At 37.5% G+C, this 20,163-nt stretch overlaps 1 protein-coding gene across 1 annotated transcript; it reads left to right on the top strand.

The window, feature by feature from the left end:
* The first annotated feature begins 9,689 nt into the window (after positions 1–9,689).
* ilf2 (interleukin enhancer binding factor 2) lies at positions 9,690–18,990 on the top strand. The gene is made up of 15 exons (XM_059349937.1): positions 9,690–9,796; positions 10,753–10,812; positions 11,319–11,361; positions 12,498–12,602; positions 12,720–12,797; positions 13,383–13,485; positions 14,532–14,597; positions 14,856–14,972; positions 15,796–15,874; positions 15,977–16,064; positions 16,769–16,830; positions 16,920–17,034; positions 17,768–17,858; positions 18,518–18,676; positions 18,792–18,990. Exons 1-14 carry the CDS (start codon positions 9,792–9,794, stop codon positions 18,667–18,669), a joined length of 1,164 nt encoding a protein of 387 aa, XP_059205920.1. The 5' UTR covers positions 9,690–9,791; the 3' UTR covers positions 18,670–18,676; positions 18,792–18,990.
* The last annotated feature ends 1,173 nt before the right edge of the window (positions 18,991–20,163 follow it).

The following is a 20,163-nucleotide window of genomic DNA, read 5'->3' as shown; positions in this document are numbered from 1 at the left end:
CTGTAGATAAAAACATTTGTTGCCAACATGTCAGCCTTGTTTTGTGCTTGCTGATATTGCATGTTAGGAAATGAATGCATTGGCTTTCATGACTCCGATAGGTAAGAACATTTCCTAAACAATTAAAAGGAAAATGTACTGCTACAACTTCTCTGAGAAAGTAAAAATATAAATCCAGATACAGTGCATTTTCATCAACATTCATTTATCTCAACAAGTCCAAACCATACGATCACATAGATCATTGGTTCCTTTACCAGTTGCAGGAGGTCAACCAATCCTTAGGGGAAAAAACATGATTAAGCTGATCTCAGTCTCATATTGAACTTATATATAGCAATGTGAAACCCACCTGTATCTATATATACACAGTTGCCCATAAAGTTGGAATTAAATGATTGTGACAATGTGATTTATTGACGGATAAAGTGTATATCTTCTCAAAACTTTATTAATCAATCTCTTCCAAATGTCACAGTGAAAATGAAACCACAATTAACAGAGGATTGTGTCTAAAAACAAAATTATTCCAACTTGATGGGCAACTGTGTTTATGTATATATAGATATATATAGAAAAATGGGACGTTTTCATAGTTTAGAACTGTGAAAAGACAATATATTTGACCTCTAAAACCCACCTGCCTGCCAGCAGTTAGAGGTAGGTTTAGAACTGATGGGTTTGTCTATAAATCTCATTTCAGTTACGTTTTAGCCACATGCTAAACAAGCACAATAGCATTACAAAATGTTACCGTTCAAATTGTACATGTATTCTGGTCTTACATTTCTTCTGTTATAAGCTTTTGATCATAAAAAGTTTTTGGCTTATCCTAACCCTCTAAACCTACCTGGGCAGGTGAGTTTTAAGAAATTAATGTTAAATGATAAATTTGTGTACAACCTGTTGCTTGATGGCTTCCATTCATCCAGAGAACCTCAGGGATTCACTGCATAGTACCCTGTCCGGTTCTTCTTGGGTGTGTCCCCCTGTTAAAAAATGTCAACATAATTTTATATTCAGAGCGATATATATATATATATATATGTATATATATATACTTGCAGTACTTACAACAACAACAGGGGTAGGCTTCAGATTCTGTGTCACTGGGGTTTGAGGTGAGTACACAGGCAGAGGGGCCTGGGGCAGAGGGTCCTGGGGCAGAGGGTCCTGGGGCATTTGTTTCTTTTCAGTGTAATATGGATCCTCAGTAGTGTCCATTTGACCACTTTCTGTATTCTTACAACACCATCGAACCAACTGAAACAACATCATCAGAGCAGTTTTAGAAATAAAAGTATAATCAGAATGTATGAGAAAGCTATGTCCCAATTCAATTCCTTCAACAAATGACATGGGACACTGAGGGCCACAAAGGATACATAGGTGAAATATTAAATAAGCAGAAGAATGATGCATTTCTGTCATATTTGAAACAACCATCGGATTGGGACAGGCTGGCTATGACAATTTTCTTTCATGTAACAGAACATGAACTTGAAAGGATGCAGCCTCACGACTGTAAACAGTTAAAGAAACCTGCTTGATTACTCACCATCATGATGAAGATGATTATGAGAAGCAATAAGATGACAGCGGCTAATACTAAGAGGGCAATACCCCATCCAGGTACCCCGTCCCTGCTCCCGTCTGTGCCGCTGCCATTTGGCTTTCCAGTGGAAACACTTTGAAAATCAGTGTGTTTGTTGAGTGGATTTGTAGTTGTAGTGTTGTACACTGCTGGGTCTTCTGCGGTATTATCGCTTCCAGTTGTTGTGTAAATGTCACTATGGTTTCCATGATTTGTCTTGGTGGTTCGAACGAATACTGTGTTATCAGAAGAGGCCTTTGTTGTGCTTGAAGTTGTAGTGTTAGGGTCTCGGATTGTAGAAATAGCAGATTTTAGCTCTGTAGCTGAAGGTGTATTGGTTGTTTTAATTGTAGGTGTTATAATTGTTGTAGTTGTTGTGGTTGTTGTAGGTGCTGTAGTTGTTGTAGGTGCTGTCGTTGTGGTTGTGGTAGTTGCAGGTGTTGTGGTAGTTGCAGTTGTTGTGGTTGTTGTAGGTGCTGTGGTAGTTGCAGGTGTTGTTGTTGTGGTAGTTGCAGGTGTTGTCGTTGTGGTAGTTGCAGGTGTTGTGGTAGTTGCAGGCGTTGTCGTTGTGGTTGTTGTAGGTGCTGTGGTAGTTGCAGGTGTTGTCGTTGTGGTAGTTGCAGGTGTTGTCGTTGTGGTAGTTGCAGGTGTTGTGGTAGTTGCAGGTGTTGTCGTTGTGGTAGTTGCAGGTGTTGTGGTAGTTGCAGGTGTTGTCGTTGTGGTAGTTGCAGGTGTTGTGGTCGTTGTAGGTGCTGTAGTAGTTGTAGGTGTTGTCGTTGTTGTAGTTGAAGGTGTTGTCGTTGTGGTAGTAGGTGTTGTGGTAGTTGTGGTTGTGGTGGTTGTAGGCTGTGTTGTGGGACTTGTTGTTGTTGTTGTTGTTGTTGGGTGTGTGGTGCTGGTTATTGTAGTCTCAGGCAGTGTAGTTTGTACTACTCTGTCAACTAAAAAAAAAACAGTTAGTACAGATTTGTATGTAAAATGTTGCTTCATGTCACAGCTTTGAGGAAAACAATAAAAAAATAGCTACAAAATTAGATCTTACGCGTTGTAAAGTCCAGGTTAAATTTGAGTGCATGGTCATTTTGGGCATTGGTTACAAAGTAGTGATGGACAATTGCTCGATTGACAAAGGGGCTAGTGAAGACTATAGTTGCATTTGCAATCACTGATCCAGATCTGTGAAAGAAAGTTCAACATTATTAGCACAGTAAAGAAGGAATTATAATTTTTTTGTCATAATATTTTGATCAGACCATTACAATTCTTTTTGAAAATAATTACATCAACATAACATTTTATTATGCAATAGTTATTCTAAAAACTACTAAAATAGTACATACTTGTATCTGCAGCTACTGTCACCTGGCATTGTTAATATATCCAAAGTTCCTAAATGATTGAGAGATCAATGATATTGACGTACCTGAAAGTTATACCCTCAACACCTCCATAGAAGGTGTTTGTTGGACATGTATTGTCGTTGGGGCAGTCATAGACAACGTCTAACTGCAGAAGAAAAAAACAAAAGAAAAAAATATAAATAAACACCTTATACCCTTACTCTGAAATGCAGAGCAGAGGTAATAGGGTAACAGTGCATTGCAGTAACAACTATAAATAAATGAATAAATAAAGATTTAGCTCAATGTCCATATAATGCACATTAACTTACTCAGAACTCCCTTTTATTTATAATTTCTACACAAATGTATAGATGCTGTTTAAAATAATTTACCCACTGAATGCAGAAATAGTGAATGCATCATATTTCTGGACTTAAACAAGTTAAGTGTTAGTCGACTAAAAATGTAAATTATTGAATCAGCTTTTAAGATACCATTACATATGTGTAATTTAAAAAAAAAAGATTTCTGCCAACTCAGGCCCAATATTCACAAAATATTTATTTAAACAATTAACCACATCTTCCATATTATTTATGGTTTTGTCATTGTCAGTATAATATTAAGTGCATTATGGATTCTTTCCTAATGATATTGTTTATCACAGTCCAAAGTCTATAATAATCTTTAATCATGGGGTCAATCTTGTTCTAGAGTTTAACATTATACTTTAGTTGTACTATAGGTTTTGTTATTTTCTTTGCAAATTTAAATTTTCCCCAGTGTTATTTTCTTTTCATCTTATCTTCATTTCTTGTAATATATGCATTTTGTGTTCATTGTGGACCCCAGGAAGAGTAGTAGTTGCCTAGGGAAATATGGGGTATAATAATAATAATAATAATAATAATAATAATGGGGTTTCAGAGTGCTTTTCATTAGTGAGTGCAGATGGTGTAAATTTTGTTAATATTCTGTGTGTTTATTATGTGTGTAGATGTTCAGTAAAGAGCTGGGTGTTTAGCCTCTTTTTGAACATTGAGAGGGATTCAGCAGATCGGGTCGAGTTTGGAAGCTTTTTCACCACCGGGGCACTACAGAGGAGAAGAGTCTGGTTTGAGACATAGAGCCCTTTAGCGGCGGAGGAGCCAGACGAGTTGTTAAAGGTCAGTTGGTCATCAGTCATGACACCCAGGCTCCATGCAGAACTTGTGGGCACAAGTTGCATGGATCCAAGCTGAACATTGATAGGCTGATATAGGGCTGGGCAGGCCGTGATGACTAGGAGCTCCGTCTCAGAGAGGTTGAGCTGGAGGTGTTGTTCTGTCATCCAGGTGGAGATATCAGCAAGACAAGCAGAAAGCAGAGACTGAGGTCATTAGGTGGGAAGGTCAGGAACAGCTGGGTATCGTCGGCGTAACAGTGGTATGAGAAGCCATGATTGCGGATGATTGTGCCAAGAGAGGTGGTGTAAATTGAGAAGAGAAGGGGGCCTAGCACTGACCCTTGAGGCACCCCAGTGGATAGGTTAAGTAACAGACACTTCCCCCTTCCAGGATACTTTAAAAGGTCTCCCTGAGAGGACTCGAACTTGAGATGCTCAGCGAGTGTAGAGAGGAGGATATGGTGGTTAACAGTGTTGATGGCTGCAGAGAGGTCCAGCAGCAAAAGAGCTGATGATTGGCCAGCTGCTCGAGCCAGACACAGTGATTCTGTTACAGACAGGAGTGCAGTCTCAGTAGAGTGACCCTGCATGAAGCCAGACTGATTTGGATCGTGCAGGTTGTTCTCAGCAAGGAATCTGACTGAGACTTGGTACAAGACTGTATGCTCCAGTATTTTTATAGGAATGGTAGGAGTGAGACAGGTCTGTAGTTTCCCACCTGGTCTGGGTCCAGTGTTGGTTTCTTGAGCAGTGGAGTCACATGTGCTTGCTTGAATGCGGTGGGAAACGGTTGTGAGTGAGGAGTTGATGATATGTGTTGATGAAGGATAACTGCCACAGAAATGGTTTGGATGGTTGGATGGTAACAGATCTAGTGGACAGGTGGTTTGTCAAGAATCCATAAAGGATTTCAAGACATCCTCCTCAGTCAGTGGGTGTAGAGAGGTGAGAGAAGCCCAGTTAGGTGGTGGCAGCAGCGGTAGTTGATCAGGCTCAGAGAACTGGTTACTGATGGCAGAAACTTTATCAGTAAAAAACGAGGCAAACATGTCAGGAGTTAGCAGAGTGGAGGGAGGCGGATAGAGGAGTGATGAGAGGTTGTTAAGTGAGGAGGCTAGGGAGGAGCAGAGATTATCAGTGGCCTTGTTAACAGCAAGTGATAAAAAAAAAACCTTGAGAGGGAGCAGGTTGGCGGAACCTCATTAGAGAGCTGAGTTGGTGTCAGGGCCCGAAGGTTTCGGCGAAAGGAGACCCTGCGTGGGGGAGGGTGAGGGTTATCCAGTAGTGAGATTGAGAATTGAATGAAGTGGTCTGATAGATGTAGGGGGTGACGGTCAGATCTGCTGTTGACCAGTTATGAGTCAAGATCAGATCCAGCGTATTGCCTATTTGTCTTCATAGCGAACCTGGTCTCACAGGAATCCGTGAAATGGCCACGGATTTGCTTAACTTTCACGGATTCCTGTGAGACCATGTTGTCATAGCACATGTTGAGTGAGTGAAAGTAGTAGAAAAAGTAGATAGACTTGCAGGTCTTCACACAATGAGGCTGACACAGAATGGCTGAGGCTTCTGCTGACCATACAGTGAAGCAGTGTATTCACATACCACGGCAAGCCACTGCTGAATACGCCCCTACAGATTTTTGTGCCGGCGACCAATCAAATCTTCACACTGGCCGTCTATTCTGCAAAACTAACACCTTATATAGACACATTAACAACCTGCAATCAACTTAGATCCTTATCAAAACTCAAGTAAACGTAAACTGTCCTCAGTGGTAGGAAAGGATACACAGCCCTGGTGGCACTAAAGTGGTAATCATCATCTGTTGTTATTCATCTTACCAGGTCAACGACTTCTTGATACGTGGTCTGATATTCCTCAGATGCCGGGTTGAGCAATTCATTGGTGAAGGTTCTGTTAGTGATCTCCATTGGCAAGAAGAAGTATGTCTTTGGTGAAAGGGTGAATTCTTGAGCCAGAAGACCTGCAGGTTCCAGTGTGACATGTTATTTGTTAGATTGAGAGAATACCGGGTACCAGAATATCACTCACACAATAATGTTTCAAATCTGATTAATCTGTTAATCAGATAAGGACTACTGCAGTTTTTTTGTAATTTTCTTCTACATGTCACCTTCTCTGTATGTCCTGATTTCCTCTATAAGACTTGAGTTTCACTATGGCATATGCAATTTATTTTCAACAGCATGGAGACAGCTTCATACTGACTATTTTAAGACATTCATAAAAAACATATTAAGCATATCAATCGTAAAAAACCTGTGACCCTGTCTTAGGGCTGGACCAAAAGTGGACCAAAAGTCATATCCTGAAATGTTTAGGCTGAATATCGAAATACAATATATATCCCGATATTTTGATCACAAAGTGAGAGCAAATGTTCAGTCAAAGCCAAAGCCAAATATGACATGTTACAAGTAGTTTTATTGAAATTGTTCATTTAAGTGAACATAAATACTGTATAACAAGTAACATCAATATCTAAGTGAACATATACTACTAATACTGTATAACAACACGAGTACCTTTTTTTTTTTTTTTTTAAATCAAAGCTCCGTAAAATGCACATTTAAATAAAAAATATCTTAAATAAAAATAGCCTATTAAATAAAATAGGCCAATCTTTTTCTGAAATTAATATATTTATATGAGAAAAGAGTAATGAACATTACTAAATAACTAAATAACAAACCCTAGTAAGGGCAGCATTTATATATAAAGAAAGAAAAAAAGTTCAACTTTATCAATTAAAAATTATTTATAAAATAAAATATAAAATATATGTTTTATATTGATATATCGCCCAGCCCTACCCTGTCTTAATATGGTGCAGTTACACATTAGGGTCAACCCTGAGGCTGAGAAACCCGGGTTTATTTCTGGAATTGCACTGATATGAGTGTTTTGGAGTGCATTCACTAAAATGGGACTTTGACTGCAGTAAAATCTACTTCAAGATATAAACAACTTTATTATTAAAGTTAACTTCAATAATAAACTTTCAGTCTCAACTTTAAAGCCACCATGGATGAGTTCTTGAAGAGGAATTTGAACTGAGGAAGATTGTGTGCTATAACTAAAAGCTCCAGAACAGCTACTAGGACGTTGTGGTGAGAGCCAAAACAATACACTTTTCACTGGAGCCTCTGATAGACCATCGAGACACATGATGCATACATGCATACATGTATTGCATCTATAATTTTGACATTTACAACCTCTAGTCCAGTGGTCATCAAATACATTTATCCTAGGGCCAGCATTTTTCTAAACAGTCACTGCTGGTGCCGGACTTTCAAATAAAGAAAATATAATGTACTTATGCCTATTTAGCCTATCGTTTTTCCTCCTCATATTTTTGAATAGCTGCTCCTGTCTATTACACTGTAATAAATTATTCTGTAGTCATTTAATTTTACTTAATATACTTGATAAAATGTATTAAATATAAATGCGTCCTTGATTTTGAGGCAGTTGTTTAAGTAAATTTAATATAAAAATGTTTAAGATAGAATCTATTTATTTTGATCACATTAAATATAATCTTTATGTGTTTGTAATTCTAAATCAAGAGAATTTTGAATAGAATTTGTTTTTAATTGACAGGCAATTCCTGTTAAGTTGTTATTAACTCAACTTGTAACGTAATTAGATTTAATTAATAATATTGCATGTAATCGGTTGCCTCAATTTTATTGAGTAGCTATTGTTTATCTTTTTCTTTACAGTGTAAATATATACATAATAGATTATATATATTTATATATATATATACATATATATATCCTTTCGCCAGTGTTGCAAAATCATCAATAAGCAGGACATCTAACTTTCTTTGATGAGCTGGAAATTACAAATACCAGCTTTTACATTCATTTTATTCTCCCAATCAGCTATTAATGCACAAGTATTTCTTACCTGAAGTCGCCATGGTAACTAAACACAGAGCCTTGGTCCACAGCCATCTCAGCTGTACCATGATGTCTACAAGCCAGTAAACTTTAGTCCTGAAAGCTCTGGTGGTCTGTGGGACGTTCACGCTTGATCACACAAATGGTGTTGTAGTCTTTCATGTCAAGTCTTTTATCCACTCAGGATAAGAATGGGCTGGGATTAGAGGCTGGTCCACAGATGAATGATATCTCTTCTACATTACTGATTCTATGATTCAGACGTAAAGGCAAATTTGCCTCACACCCTGAAGGGTTTACTTTGGCTGGAAAATAAAGCTTAATTTAGTTTGTGTAGATATCTGTGTTCTGTGTAAACTTTTTTATTGCTAATTATTATCTAATCTTACATTTACTATTTTAAAAAGTTGAGTAGGAGCTTGTTGTAAACATTGTTTTCAGATTTTATTGTCAAACAAAAAGCCTGGGGGGAAATGCTTTCGTTTGTTAGAAATATATCAGCTGAAATAACACTCACACATACATCCATTTTCATAGGTTGACTTGAGTTATGAACAGCGCTGTGATTTGTATGATTTGGTTCTGTTCCTGTCAATGTACTTACCTTTTTTATATACACCAAACTGCTGCTAGGTCACTCTAATGCTATAAACTACAAATTTGTCCAGATGTTGGGCCGTAAAGGCAGTTTAACATATTCAATAATAATAATAATAATAAAAAAAAAACATAAGTATATAAAAATAAAATGTAATCCTTGGTCTTTCCCTTTTTACATCAACCCATTTTAAGAGTAATATTATCTCAGTGCTTTCTCTAAATAATGAAACTGTACAAAAACATGAATAACTTTGTCCATCAAACTGGACTATTATTAGTCGGGTGCAAATATAGTTTAACCCTAAAAAACTACCATATATGACCTATAGATTAATATACGTCCGACCACTTAGGAACTTAGTTGGAAATTACGTAAATACATGGCCAAAATGAACATATCTATTTGATCAAATAATCATCTAGTGATATTCTCAATAGCTTTAATGGATTCCTTGACCCAGAAAATGCATATTTTGACACCAAGATTGACATTCTATGTGGCTTGGAAGATATACTGGTTCTCATAGATTTTATATGGCTGCCATCTCCAATCCGCATCTATCTATCTATCTATCTATTAGATAGACAGATAGATAGATAGATAGATAGATAGATAGATAGATAGATAGATAGATATCATTAGATAGATAGATAGATAGATAGATAGATAGATAGATAGATAGATAGATATCACTATCTAATAGATAGATAGATAGATAGATAGATAGATAGATAGATAGATAGATAGATAGATAGATGCGACAATGCTATAGTGACTAGACAGTATATAATAATAATAGTACAGTATATAATATATAATATAATATGTAATAATAAATAGTAACAATATAAAATAAAAATACATAAACAGCTAAACAGCTGAGAAACCTTTTGCACCCGCCTGTATAAGGATTTTTAAACCACTCCATGGAGAGTTATAAATGACCTGTGGGGGGCAGTAATACATTTGTTGTTCCAACCTGCCGCAAACCCCAGAAGAAGAAGACGGAGAGCAGCAGCAGAAGAAGAAGAAGAAGAAGAAGAAGAAGAAGAAGAAGACAGCAGCACCAGCAGCACTAGCACTAGCCGCAGAGAGCCGGTCCATAGTTCTCTTAAGATTTTCACATTCAGTTACCAAAACGTCGTACGCAATGAGGTAATTATTATCGATACATTAAACATAACATTTCATCAATATTTACAGTACTGTACAACCAAAGCGTTGACTGTGGTCGTTAGCTGCTGTGGTAGTAAACTAGTAGCTCAGAGTGGTTGAAGCTAGCGGCCTGCTTTGTTTGAACGCTGTCTGTTAGACAACATGTTAGAGAGGAGCCAATTAACCTTATTTATCATTAACCTGCAACATGCAGTCAGAGTGAAGCGTCTTAATAGGGTTATTTCTGGTCTGCAAAGATGTTTTTCCCCTCAGAATGTGTTGAGGTTAGCCAACATTGCCCAGCCGAGTAACGTTACTGTTAGCCTGCTAGCTAGCTAAATGAATGAATGAATGAGTATGTATTGATGGGGGTCGGATTTGGTTAGCGAGATTGTGTTTATTATTTTGCAATGGTATTTTATAATGTCTATAACTCATAGTGTCTATTAGGGCTGGGCAATATATCGATATAAAAGATATATCGATATATTGTTAAAAGTGATGTGGAATTAGACCATGACCCATATATGTTGATATAGTTATTTTATTTCATTTAAATGTAAATGCTGCCCTTACTAGGGTTTGTCATATTTAGTTCTTTTGTAATGTTTGTTATTCTTTTCCCATATAAATATATATATATTTTTTTTTTTAAAGATTGGCCTATTTTATTTCTTAGGCTCTTATTATTTAATTTAAATTTTTATTTAAATAATTTAAATGTGCACTTTATGGATTTGATTTAAAAAAAAAAAAAAAAGGTTCTGCTGTTATACAGTTTTTATATTATACTTAAATAAACGGTTTTAATAAAATTCCTTGTGACATGTCATATTTGACTTTTGACTAAATCTATATTCAGCCTAAATATATCGGTATATGACTTTTGGTCCATATTGCCCAGCCCTAGTGTCTATGCATGTAAGGTTCTGACATGTCACTGTGTTTGTGTCCAGAGGGGACCGCGGCAGGGGCCGGGGAGGCCGCTTCGGGTCCCGTGGAGGACTGGTCCAGGGGTGAGTTCAGCTTCCAAGCTGCTGTTCAACATCTCAAAGACATCAATATTAATCCAGCCTAGCCATATTTAAGCATACCGTAGATTTACGGCCATTTTCTTCCCCTCAAACAAGAAAGTGTTTTTTAGTGTTTTTTATTTATTTACTCCATCAGTTGAATTAAGCATGAAAATAGTTACCATAAACAAATTACAAACTGCATTTTGTTTTCTTTTATGCCTCATTGGAAATATACATTTATATACATAAGTTCTGTATGTCGAGATTTATTTCAGTCAGACTTTGTCAGAAATATTGTGTGTATTGAACCTTACACAATGTTGTTGGAACACTGACATTGGTTTTTTTCCATATTACCCACCACTACTTTGGTGTGAAATAATTCCATCAATCCAAGCATACTTGATGTCCAATATTATTAACATCAGATATTGTTTTTATGGCCACGGTTTGAAGTCATTATTTCAAAACTACAAACTTTGGATTTGTTCTTTATTCCTGTTTAGGTACCGCCCATTTGTCCCACACATCCCATTTGATTTTTATGTGGTGAGTAAAAAAATTCTCTCAATACAATGTTTGGGTTTTGGACTGACATACAAGACATTTAACGACATCACCTTTTAAGAAACTGTGAAAGTTTAGTTGATGGTTTTCACTATTTTCTGCCATTTTTTTATAGACCAAAAGAGTAACTGAAAAAAAAATAAGATGATGTAAGATGAATTATTTATTGGAGTAATTGTAAGTTGCAGTGGTCATGCCTAAGGCTAGATGCCACAAGGGAGGTAAAATCAGTCAAACATGCATGCAGACAGAGCATACTTGTGTTATACCCTGAAAACCACATGCACCAGTGTATATATATATATATATATATATATATATATATATATATATAAAAACAATAGCTACTCAATAAAATTGAGGCAACAGATTGCATGCAATATTATTAATTAAATCTAACTACGTTACAAGTTGAGTTAATAACAACTTAACAGGAAGTGCCTGTCACCAGTATACAACTGAGGGCGGCACTGCAAACTGTAGCAGTAACAAACCTTAAATTGGACAATGCCAAGAATTATTTTTAGCACCTTATGTCGCCCACACAGGACAAGTTAGCGCTTAGTAAGCGAATGTTAGTTATGTGTTGGCAAGCATAACACTGCATAGCTTTCTGATTCATCCATATTCCACTACAACACAAGATGCATCTTGTCAAAATGCTTTAGCCTAACTTATAGAAATATAGTTGGCCTAAAATTGCTGTTTAGTTATTTGACTTGGTGATTAAATGCTTTTGTGTAAACTTGTGCGATAGGTACTGAGTGTCAGGCTCCTACATTTTGAGAGAGTGAGATTTTCAGGAGGTCTGTGTGATTTATGTTCAGAAAGGTTCATTTGATAAAAAAAAACACTATCACATGAGCACTCTGTCAGAAATAATTTATATTTATAAAGAATAGAAAATGTTTGATAAACCAGAGTGACATTCAGGAGACGTGGGGCCTCATATTTAACCCATATTGAATGCCCACCTCTCCTAAAGACTCATGATAAACCTAACAGTGTGTTCAGTGTGTTCCAATAGACGGGTGAGGTCCAGAAAGTGATTTCTGAAGGAGTGCCCCAATCATAGTGTCATAGTTTTAGTACTGAAATACGCTTTTCTTTGTCACAAGTGTGAGATGGCCTTCCCCAGAGTGAAGCCTGCACCTGATGAGACGGCTTTCAGTGAGTGTCTGCTGAAGAGAAACCAGGACCTGAGCCCCACACCTGCAGAGCAAGTTAGTCCACCGTCCTATGCTGATGAGTTAACAACCAGTTTGTTTCTTTTGTTGATGCAGGGTTTTGGTTATGTTCACTTACAAAAACTATGTTTATTGATGTTTTCCTGCTTTTAGTCCTCCATCCTGTCGCTGGTTACAAAGATCAACAATGTCATCGACAACCTGATTGTCGCCCCTGGCAACTTTGAAGTGGTGAGTAATTTTTCTTTCACTGCAGCATCTATACTGACCATCTGCAATGATAACAGGAATGTTAGAATATTTAGAAAACATGCAGCACTATTTGAATACACATATGGAGTGTGACATTAAGTAACAATAGTTCACCAGCGGCTGTGGCTCAGTTGGTCAAGCGGCCGCCCACTGATCGGATGGTCGGTGGTTCGATCCCTGATCATTGCAGCCTACATGTGGAAGCATCCTTGGGCAAGAGACTGAAACTGCTCCCGATGCTGTGTTCATCGGTGTGTGAATGAATTTCCAATGGTGGCAGGTGGCACCGTTTAGGGTAGCCTCAGCCAGCAGTATGAATGTGAGAGTGAACGGGTGAATGAGCTCAGTCTGTAGTGTAAATCCCTTAGAGTGGTCGCAAATTTGACTAGAAAAGTGTTATAAAAGTGCAGGTCCATTTACTATTTACCAGCGTAGTTCATTGTACACTAGACTTGGATTTTTTTCAAATTGATTAAATAGAAATACAGCCTGCAACTATCATGTGCCAGTTAACAATGCTAGTATATTATATGTTAATAATGTTGTGTCTGTGTCTCTTCATAGCAAATTGAAGAGGTGCGACAGGTCGGCTCATACAAGAAGGGCACCATGACGACGGGACACAACGTGGCTGACCTGGTTGTGATCCTCAAAATCCTCCCTACATGTAAGTGATGAGTAGAAAGTAATATCATTTACTCTGAAATAGAAGAGGCTGTCAGTGTAGTAATCCAAAGTATAAACTGCCTCAAAGATTTAGAGTCTTTCCTTCAGATGATGTCACATCAAGGTGAAGCATCTAGTGACTGCAGAGGTTGGACTATTCAGTCATTCGGCTTCACTGGTCTTCATGCTGTCATACTGCATTTTCATCAACCAAACAAACTGAGTCCACTGTGCAAGTGAAAGTAGGCTTCAAAATTCAGTGACAGTGGATTTGTTTTTTGGTACCGTTTTTTTGGAGATGTCAGTTGGTTCAACTTGCAAACCTCCCTGAGAACCTGTTGACATCATTACGTCACTGTATATGTCTGCGTACGCCTGTATATGCCTACATCGCCTTTTTACAAATGTTGCTACTGGCTTTGAGAACCTACATTGGCATCCAAACACAACATGTACAACACATTTGTTCTGCTCGTCTTGATCGCTAGGGACAACGATTACATTCTTATTAGCTACCTAGCACAGACTATCTGGTATCAAACAGTGCAGTTAAACAAATAAAATTAATGATAGATTTGGTTCTTTGGCTGTCGAAACCTGAAGAACTGGTTTGGGATTAGGCTCTGGCTCTGAACCGGGCCACGTACTGCCTTGGTCAAAAAGGGGTATACAAATGCTGATACAATCTCAACTTTCAGTACCTATGCCTTACTTTGAGAAAACCATATATACGTGTTTTCCTATAAAGCCTGTTTTTCATTGTACAACAGAAGCCAAAGATCTTAAACACAAGCAGCTAATGTCTCATAATCTCTCTCTAACTCTATTAATAAACAAGACACTTGTTTCAACACTCATGTGCAGCAGACACATTTTGATTCACAGTTGAGAAGTTTACCTCATTTCAATGGCAACACCCTTTCTGTTTGTTTGTCTGTTTATTCCACGAAACACCCCGTGGATCAGTCATTCTAATGCATAAAGTGCATAGTTATTAAATCTGGTTAAAGTTTGAAGAAGATGTTAATGAGTTTTTTTCTTTTACAGTGGAGGCAGTTGCTGCTCTTGGCAACAAAGTAGTGGAGACCCTGCGCACACAGGACCCCACTGAAGGTAACACACTGAAGGACTGTCAGGCTAAACACAGCTTATATCTACTGTAGCCGGTTCATTGAGCAGATGTTGAATGAGGTCCAGCTGGACTGGGAGCAGTAAGGATGGGACTTTATTGATGCAGTGACTTCACTGAGTTTCATTTAAGATTTAAAAACATTTGTGAGACTGAGACCTAGTTTTCAGGGAGTCGCATGCACTCTTTGTATTTGTCAAACTCTAAGTGATTTATTATGACTGTGTGTCTGCTTCCTTCAGTGCTGTCCATGCTGACCAACGAGACCGGCTTTGAGATCAGTTCAGCTGATGCTACAGTCAAGATCCTCATCACCACCGTCCCTCCCAACTTGCGCAAGCTGGACCCTGAGCTGCACTGTATGACCTTACACACTTGCACACACACACTCAGCATAGGGCTGGGCGATATAGACCAAAAGGCAAACCCCAATATATTTAGGCTGCATATCAATATACGATATATATCCCGATATTTTTATTGCAAAGTGAGAGCAAATGTTCAGTCAAAGTCAAATATGACATGTCACAAGTAATTTGATTTAAACCGTTTATTTAAGTGAACATATATACTGTATAACAAGAGTACCTTTTTTTTAATAAAAGCTCCATAAAGTGCACATTTAAATAAAAATATATGTTAAATAAAAATAGCCTTTGAAATAAGATAGGCCAGTCTTTTTCTGAAATAAATATATTTATATGAGAAAAGAATAACGAACATTACAAAATAACTAAATATGGCAAACCCTCGGAAGGGCAGCATTTATATATAAAGAAAGAAAAGTTTAACTATATTGATTTATGTGATATTGTCTAATTCCATATCAAATTTAAAAATATATCAATATATGTTTTATATCGATATATATCGCCCAGCCCTACCCTGTCTTAATATCATGCAGTTACGCATTAGGGTCAGCCCTGAGGCTGCATTTTTTTAAAAACTATTATCGATATATGCGATATGGTCTAATTCCATATCACATTTTATATATATATATATATATATATATATATATATATATATATATATATATATATATATATATATATATATAGCATGTAACCCAGTGGCTCTGGGGATAACATGGTGATCTTCAGTCACAATATCATATATCAAAAGAGATGCTTGCTCCAGATGTGGATGCTAGGGTTAATTATCTTTCTGTTGTTTCTTCAGTGGACATCAAGGTGCTGCAGAGTGCTCTTGCTGCCATCCGCCACGCCCGCTGGTTTGAGGAGAACGCCTCTCAGTCAACGTGAGGAAGTCTTCTGCTGTTCTCTATAATGTATTGGTGTGATCATGAAATACATTTTTATTTATTGATTTTAATTGAGTACTTGACATTCATAATCTCCAGGGTCAAAGTGCTGATTCGCCTGCTGAAGGATCTGAGGCTACGCTTCCCTGGTTTCGAACCCCTGACTCCATGGATCCTCGACCTGCTGGTAAGACGCTACCCGAGTCCTGGTGCCTGACCCGACAACAAGGTCATATTTAAACAAATGTGTGATTCCAGTGGTGGAATATAACTAAGTACATTCACTCAAGTACTGTACTTCAGTACAATTTTGAGGAACTTGTACTTCACTTGATTATTTCTATTTTATGTAAATTTATACTTCTACTCCACTACATTTACAGGCAAATATTGTACTTTTTACTCTACATTTATCTGACAGCTTTAGTTACTTTTGACATGAAAATCATGATAAATTTAAAGTGATAATAAGTGTTACAGTGCGACAATAAGTTGTTGTTTTTTTAAATAAACTCATAACAGTATATTAAGTAGATAAAATGAGCTCTATCTTTACAAAATTCAAAAACTGCTTTCATAAAGGCAGCAATACAAATCATGTAATAATATATTTAGAACATATAAAACAATCTGAGTGGGTCCATTCTACATAACGAGTACTTTTACTTTTGATACTTTAAGTACATTTTAATGCTGATTTTACTTTTACTTCAGTAAGTTTTGAATGCAGGACTTTTACTTGTAGTGGAGTCATTTCACATAGTGGTATTAGTACTTTTACTGAAGTAAGAGATCTGAATACTTCTTCCATCACTGTTGAGTGCTATCCTAGGTAGTTGTCATAGACACTGATGAGTCCCAGTGCTGAGGCTGGTGTCGGCTGTGTTTCAGGGCCACTCTGCGGTGATGAACAACCCGTCCAGGCAGCCCCTGTCCCTCAACGTGGCCTACAGGTTGGTTCCTCTCCCCTCACTGTTCCTTTGGATGCAGTCATAGATGGAACATTGTGTGAAGCTATGTGTTGGGCTTGTGTTTTTCTAAGACGCTGCCTGCAGATGCTGGCTGCTGGTCTCTTTCTGCCCGGCTCCGTGGGCATCACTGACCCCTGTGAGAGTGGAAACTTCAGAGTGCACACAGTGATGACTCTGGAACAGCAGGTAGGTCTGCTCCTATGCAAGGTTATAATAGTTTGGGATTTTTCATTAGTTTTAGTTTTAATTTTGTTGTGAATTTTTGTTTTCAAATTCAGTTAGTTTTAGTTAGTTTTTAGAGTGAGTTTTCTAGTTTTAGTTTAGTTTTTATTTTTTGAAAATGCTTAGTTTTAGTTTAGTTTTTATTAGTTTTAGTGTTAGTTTTAGTTTTTTGTAATGGGCTATATGTTGGGTGCGTGATTCAAAGAGATCATAATAAATGTTTCCTTTATTTCCTTTGGTTTATCATCTCAGCCCCAATAAGGTTATTAACTCTTACAGTTCTGGATGTTTTGAATTTTGGTTCGAGTGTAGACATCCCAGTCTCAGTAAACATATTTACCATGTGTTGCATGTTCAAATAGAAACACTGAATTATGAATGAAAAAAGTTGACAAAAACGAAAACTAAGGACATTTTCACTATAATTTTAGTTAGTTTTGTAACCACAAAATACAGTTTTAGTTAGTTATGGTTTTTTAAAAACTCGTTTTTATTTCAGTTAACGAAAATGTTTTTTCAATTCTAGTTTTCGTTATTTCGTTAGTTTTCGTTAACTATAATAACCTTGCTCCTATGCCTGTGTGAGTCACAGCAGCTGGTCAGAGATTCTTGGATTGTCAAAGTGTCATAGTTATAGTAAGTATTGCATGGACCCAATGAGCATGTGCTAACATTGACTTTGTGTGCGTTTGTGCAGGACATGGTGTGTTTTACAGCTCAGACTCTGGTGAGGGTGCTCTCTCATGGAGGATACAGGAAGGTCCTTGGCCTCGAGGGAGACGCCAGCTGTAAGATAATCTTTATTTTCCTTTTTACAAATCTGTATCTACAATGTCGAGATGGCCTATATTTTAGCCACCCCATTCTAGCATTTAGAAATAGCTAAATATAATAATTTGCTGGTAACCTGTAAAGCGTTGGAATTGCTAAAACCTGCTCTTAACCCATTGAAGCCTGGAAAGCGGATACGTCGTTTTGTAGTATTTGTATAAGCTCTCAAATACTTTTTGAATTTCATTTCTATCTGCTACAGAGGCTGAAAAATCTATTATTTAGTAGAAGCGTTGACACTTCTGTTGAATTTCCAGGAAAACTTCAGGTTTTAGGGGCTTATTTTAAAATCGCCCAGAGGTTTTACAGGCGTTTTAGGCCTCAATGGGTTAATCACACGCCCACTGCAGATTTAGACCATGCCAAAGTAATGGTTGATCAACCTGTACGGATTTCCAAGTAGCCTCTATTTTTCATTTGAAGTACTACAATATGTTTTTTTTAACCCTACTGTGCCCTGATGTGCATTGCACAGTAAAAGGGATAAATAGAGTGTAAACTTCTCATGAAAACATGTTAAAACCTGTGAGATTTTTAGAAAAATTGTTCTAAAAATGGTACCTGCATGCACAAAAAATGGAATAAATAATACTAACCAGACTGTTTGTCTCTGCAGACCTGGCAACAGAGATGTCAACATGGGACGGTGTGATTGTCACGCCGTCAGAGAAGGCCTATGAGAAACCTCCAGAGAGGAAGGAGGAGGAAGATGAAGCTTTGGAGGAGGGAGGAGACGGAGAGGATGAGAGCATGGAGACCCAGGACTGAGGAGGAGGTTAGAGCATCTCTGCATTTAAACCTGAGATGAAAGAAACCCAATGGAAGATGTGGTTTGAGTAAACTTGTCGTCATATATTCACTAACACACTTGTCCTGCTCTCTTTCCGCAGTTGCCGAACTTAGCAACGAGCCTTCTGAAGAAGTCCTTTGAGCTGGGCCACGGTGTCTATCTTGGATGTTACCCGGACAGAAACTGCAGCAGGAAAAAAAGTTCCTGACTCATCATTTGTCACTTTTTATTGTGTTTTTACTTCCTTGTTTTAACATCCTGAATTAAACTTGTGTTGTGCTTTTTTTTTTTAACTTTAACTGTAGTCGTGTTATTATTATTATTATTATTATTATTATTATCATTAAAACGCCTTACCATTCCACACGTTACCAGTATTTTCAGCGTTATTTCAATTTTTGGAATGTACTGGAGATCTGGGTATCACATTAAACTAGATGATGTAATCTGTAGGCACCTTGTGCGTCATATTGTGTCAGGAAGTTGTCGAATGCTAATAACATGGAATTTAAGGCAAAAACCATATAGTTTTTCTCATGCAGTACAAATGTGCTATTTCTGCCCACTGTATTTGAATATGTGTACATACTGAGGTCCCTAAACAGGCTTTGAATGACATAAACTGAGTCTCAGCTCTCTGTTAAGCTGAGACTTTCTTTTTTTTTCTTCATGTGGGATGATGTTAGTCATCAGTAGTAGCCACTTCATTGCAGTGAGGGCATTTCTTGAGTCTTGACCTCACTGTATAAAATGAGCTGCTGGGACCTCTAAGATAATCACAGCCTCATGAAACTTTACAACCACAAACTAGAGACCTGGAGCATTCAGGGGATGTGCAGTTTTCCAGTATATTGACAATAAGAGGGTTTCTCAGCAGTTTGTAGAACAGAAGTGCTCGTCATCCAATCGCTGAAAATACAGAAATCTCCAAAATGGCGAAAAGTTTTTGAACCCAAATCACAGCAAGGATTCTTCTATGTTCATTTTTTATTAATTCTCTATATGAATAAAATGGCATAATTCAGCACCAAATATGTGTAACAAATGGTATCGACCCAAAAATTGCTGCAACAACTTATGGGACATAGTTGAACATGGAAATGGACTTCAGATGGGCATATAATAATATTATGACCCTTTATAAGCCTTTAACAGGTTTCAATAAATAGGTCTTTTTATTCAATATTTATGACCAGAATAACGACACACATCCCAAACATCCCAAAGATGCTCTATGGGCGACGTGACCGGGGAATACGAACTCTCAAACGGCCTATAGTCTGATAATTAACTTTCAGCTGCACAGCGACCTCTGGTGGACGTCCCTGCATCCAGCAGCCAATGGGCACGTTCCTGCATGACCTGAGACATCTGAGGCATGATGACTTATGACTAAATTTGACATTTTAGGGTGGCCTTTTATTGTCCCCAGTATAAGGAGAGTCTGGTACTGCTCATTCTGTCTGATCACC

This window comes from Centropristis striata, chromosome 14, assembly GCF_030273125.1.
Source record: "Centropristis striata isolate RG_2023a ecotype Rhode Island chromosome 14, C.striata_1.0, whole genome shotgun sequence".
Classification (NCBI taxonomy): Eukaryota; Metazoa; Chordata; class Actinopteri; order Perciformes; family Serranidae; genus Centropristis; species Centropristis striata.
Note: the sequence above shows the minus strand (reverse complement) of the source record. Positions and strands in the feature narration are given on the sequence as shown.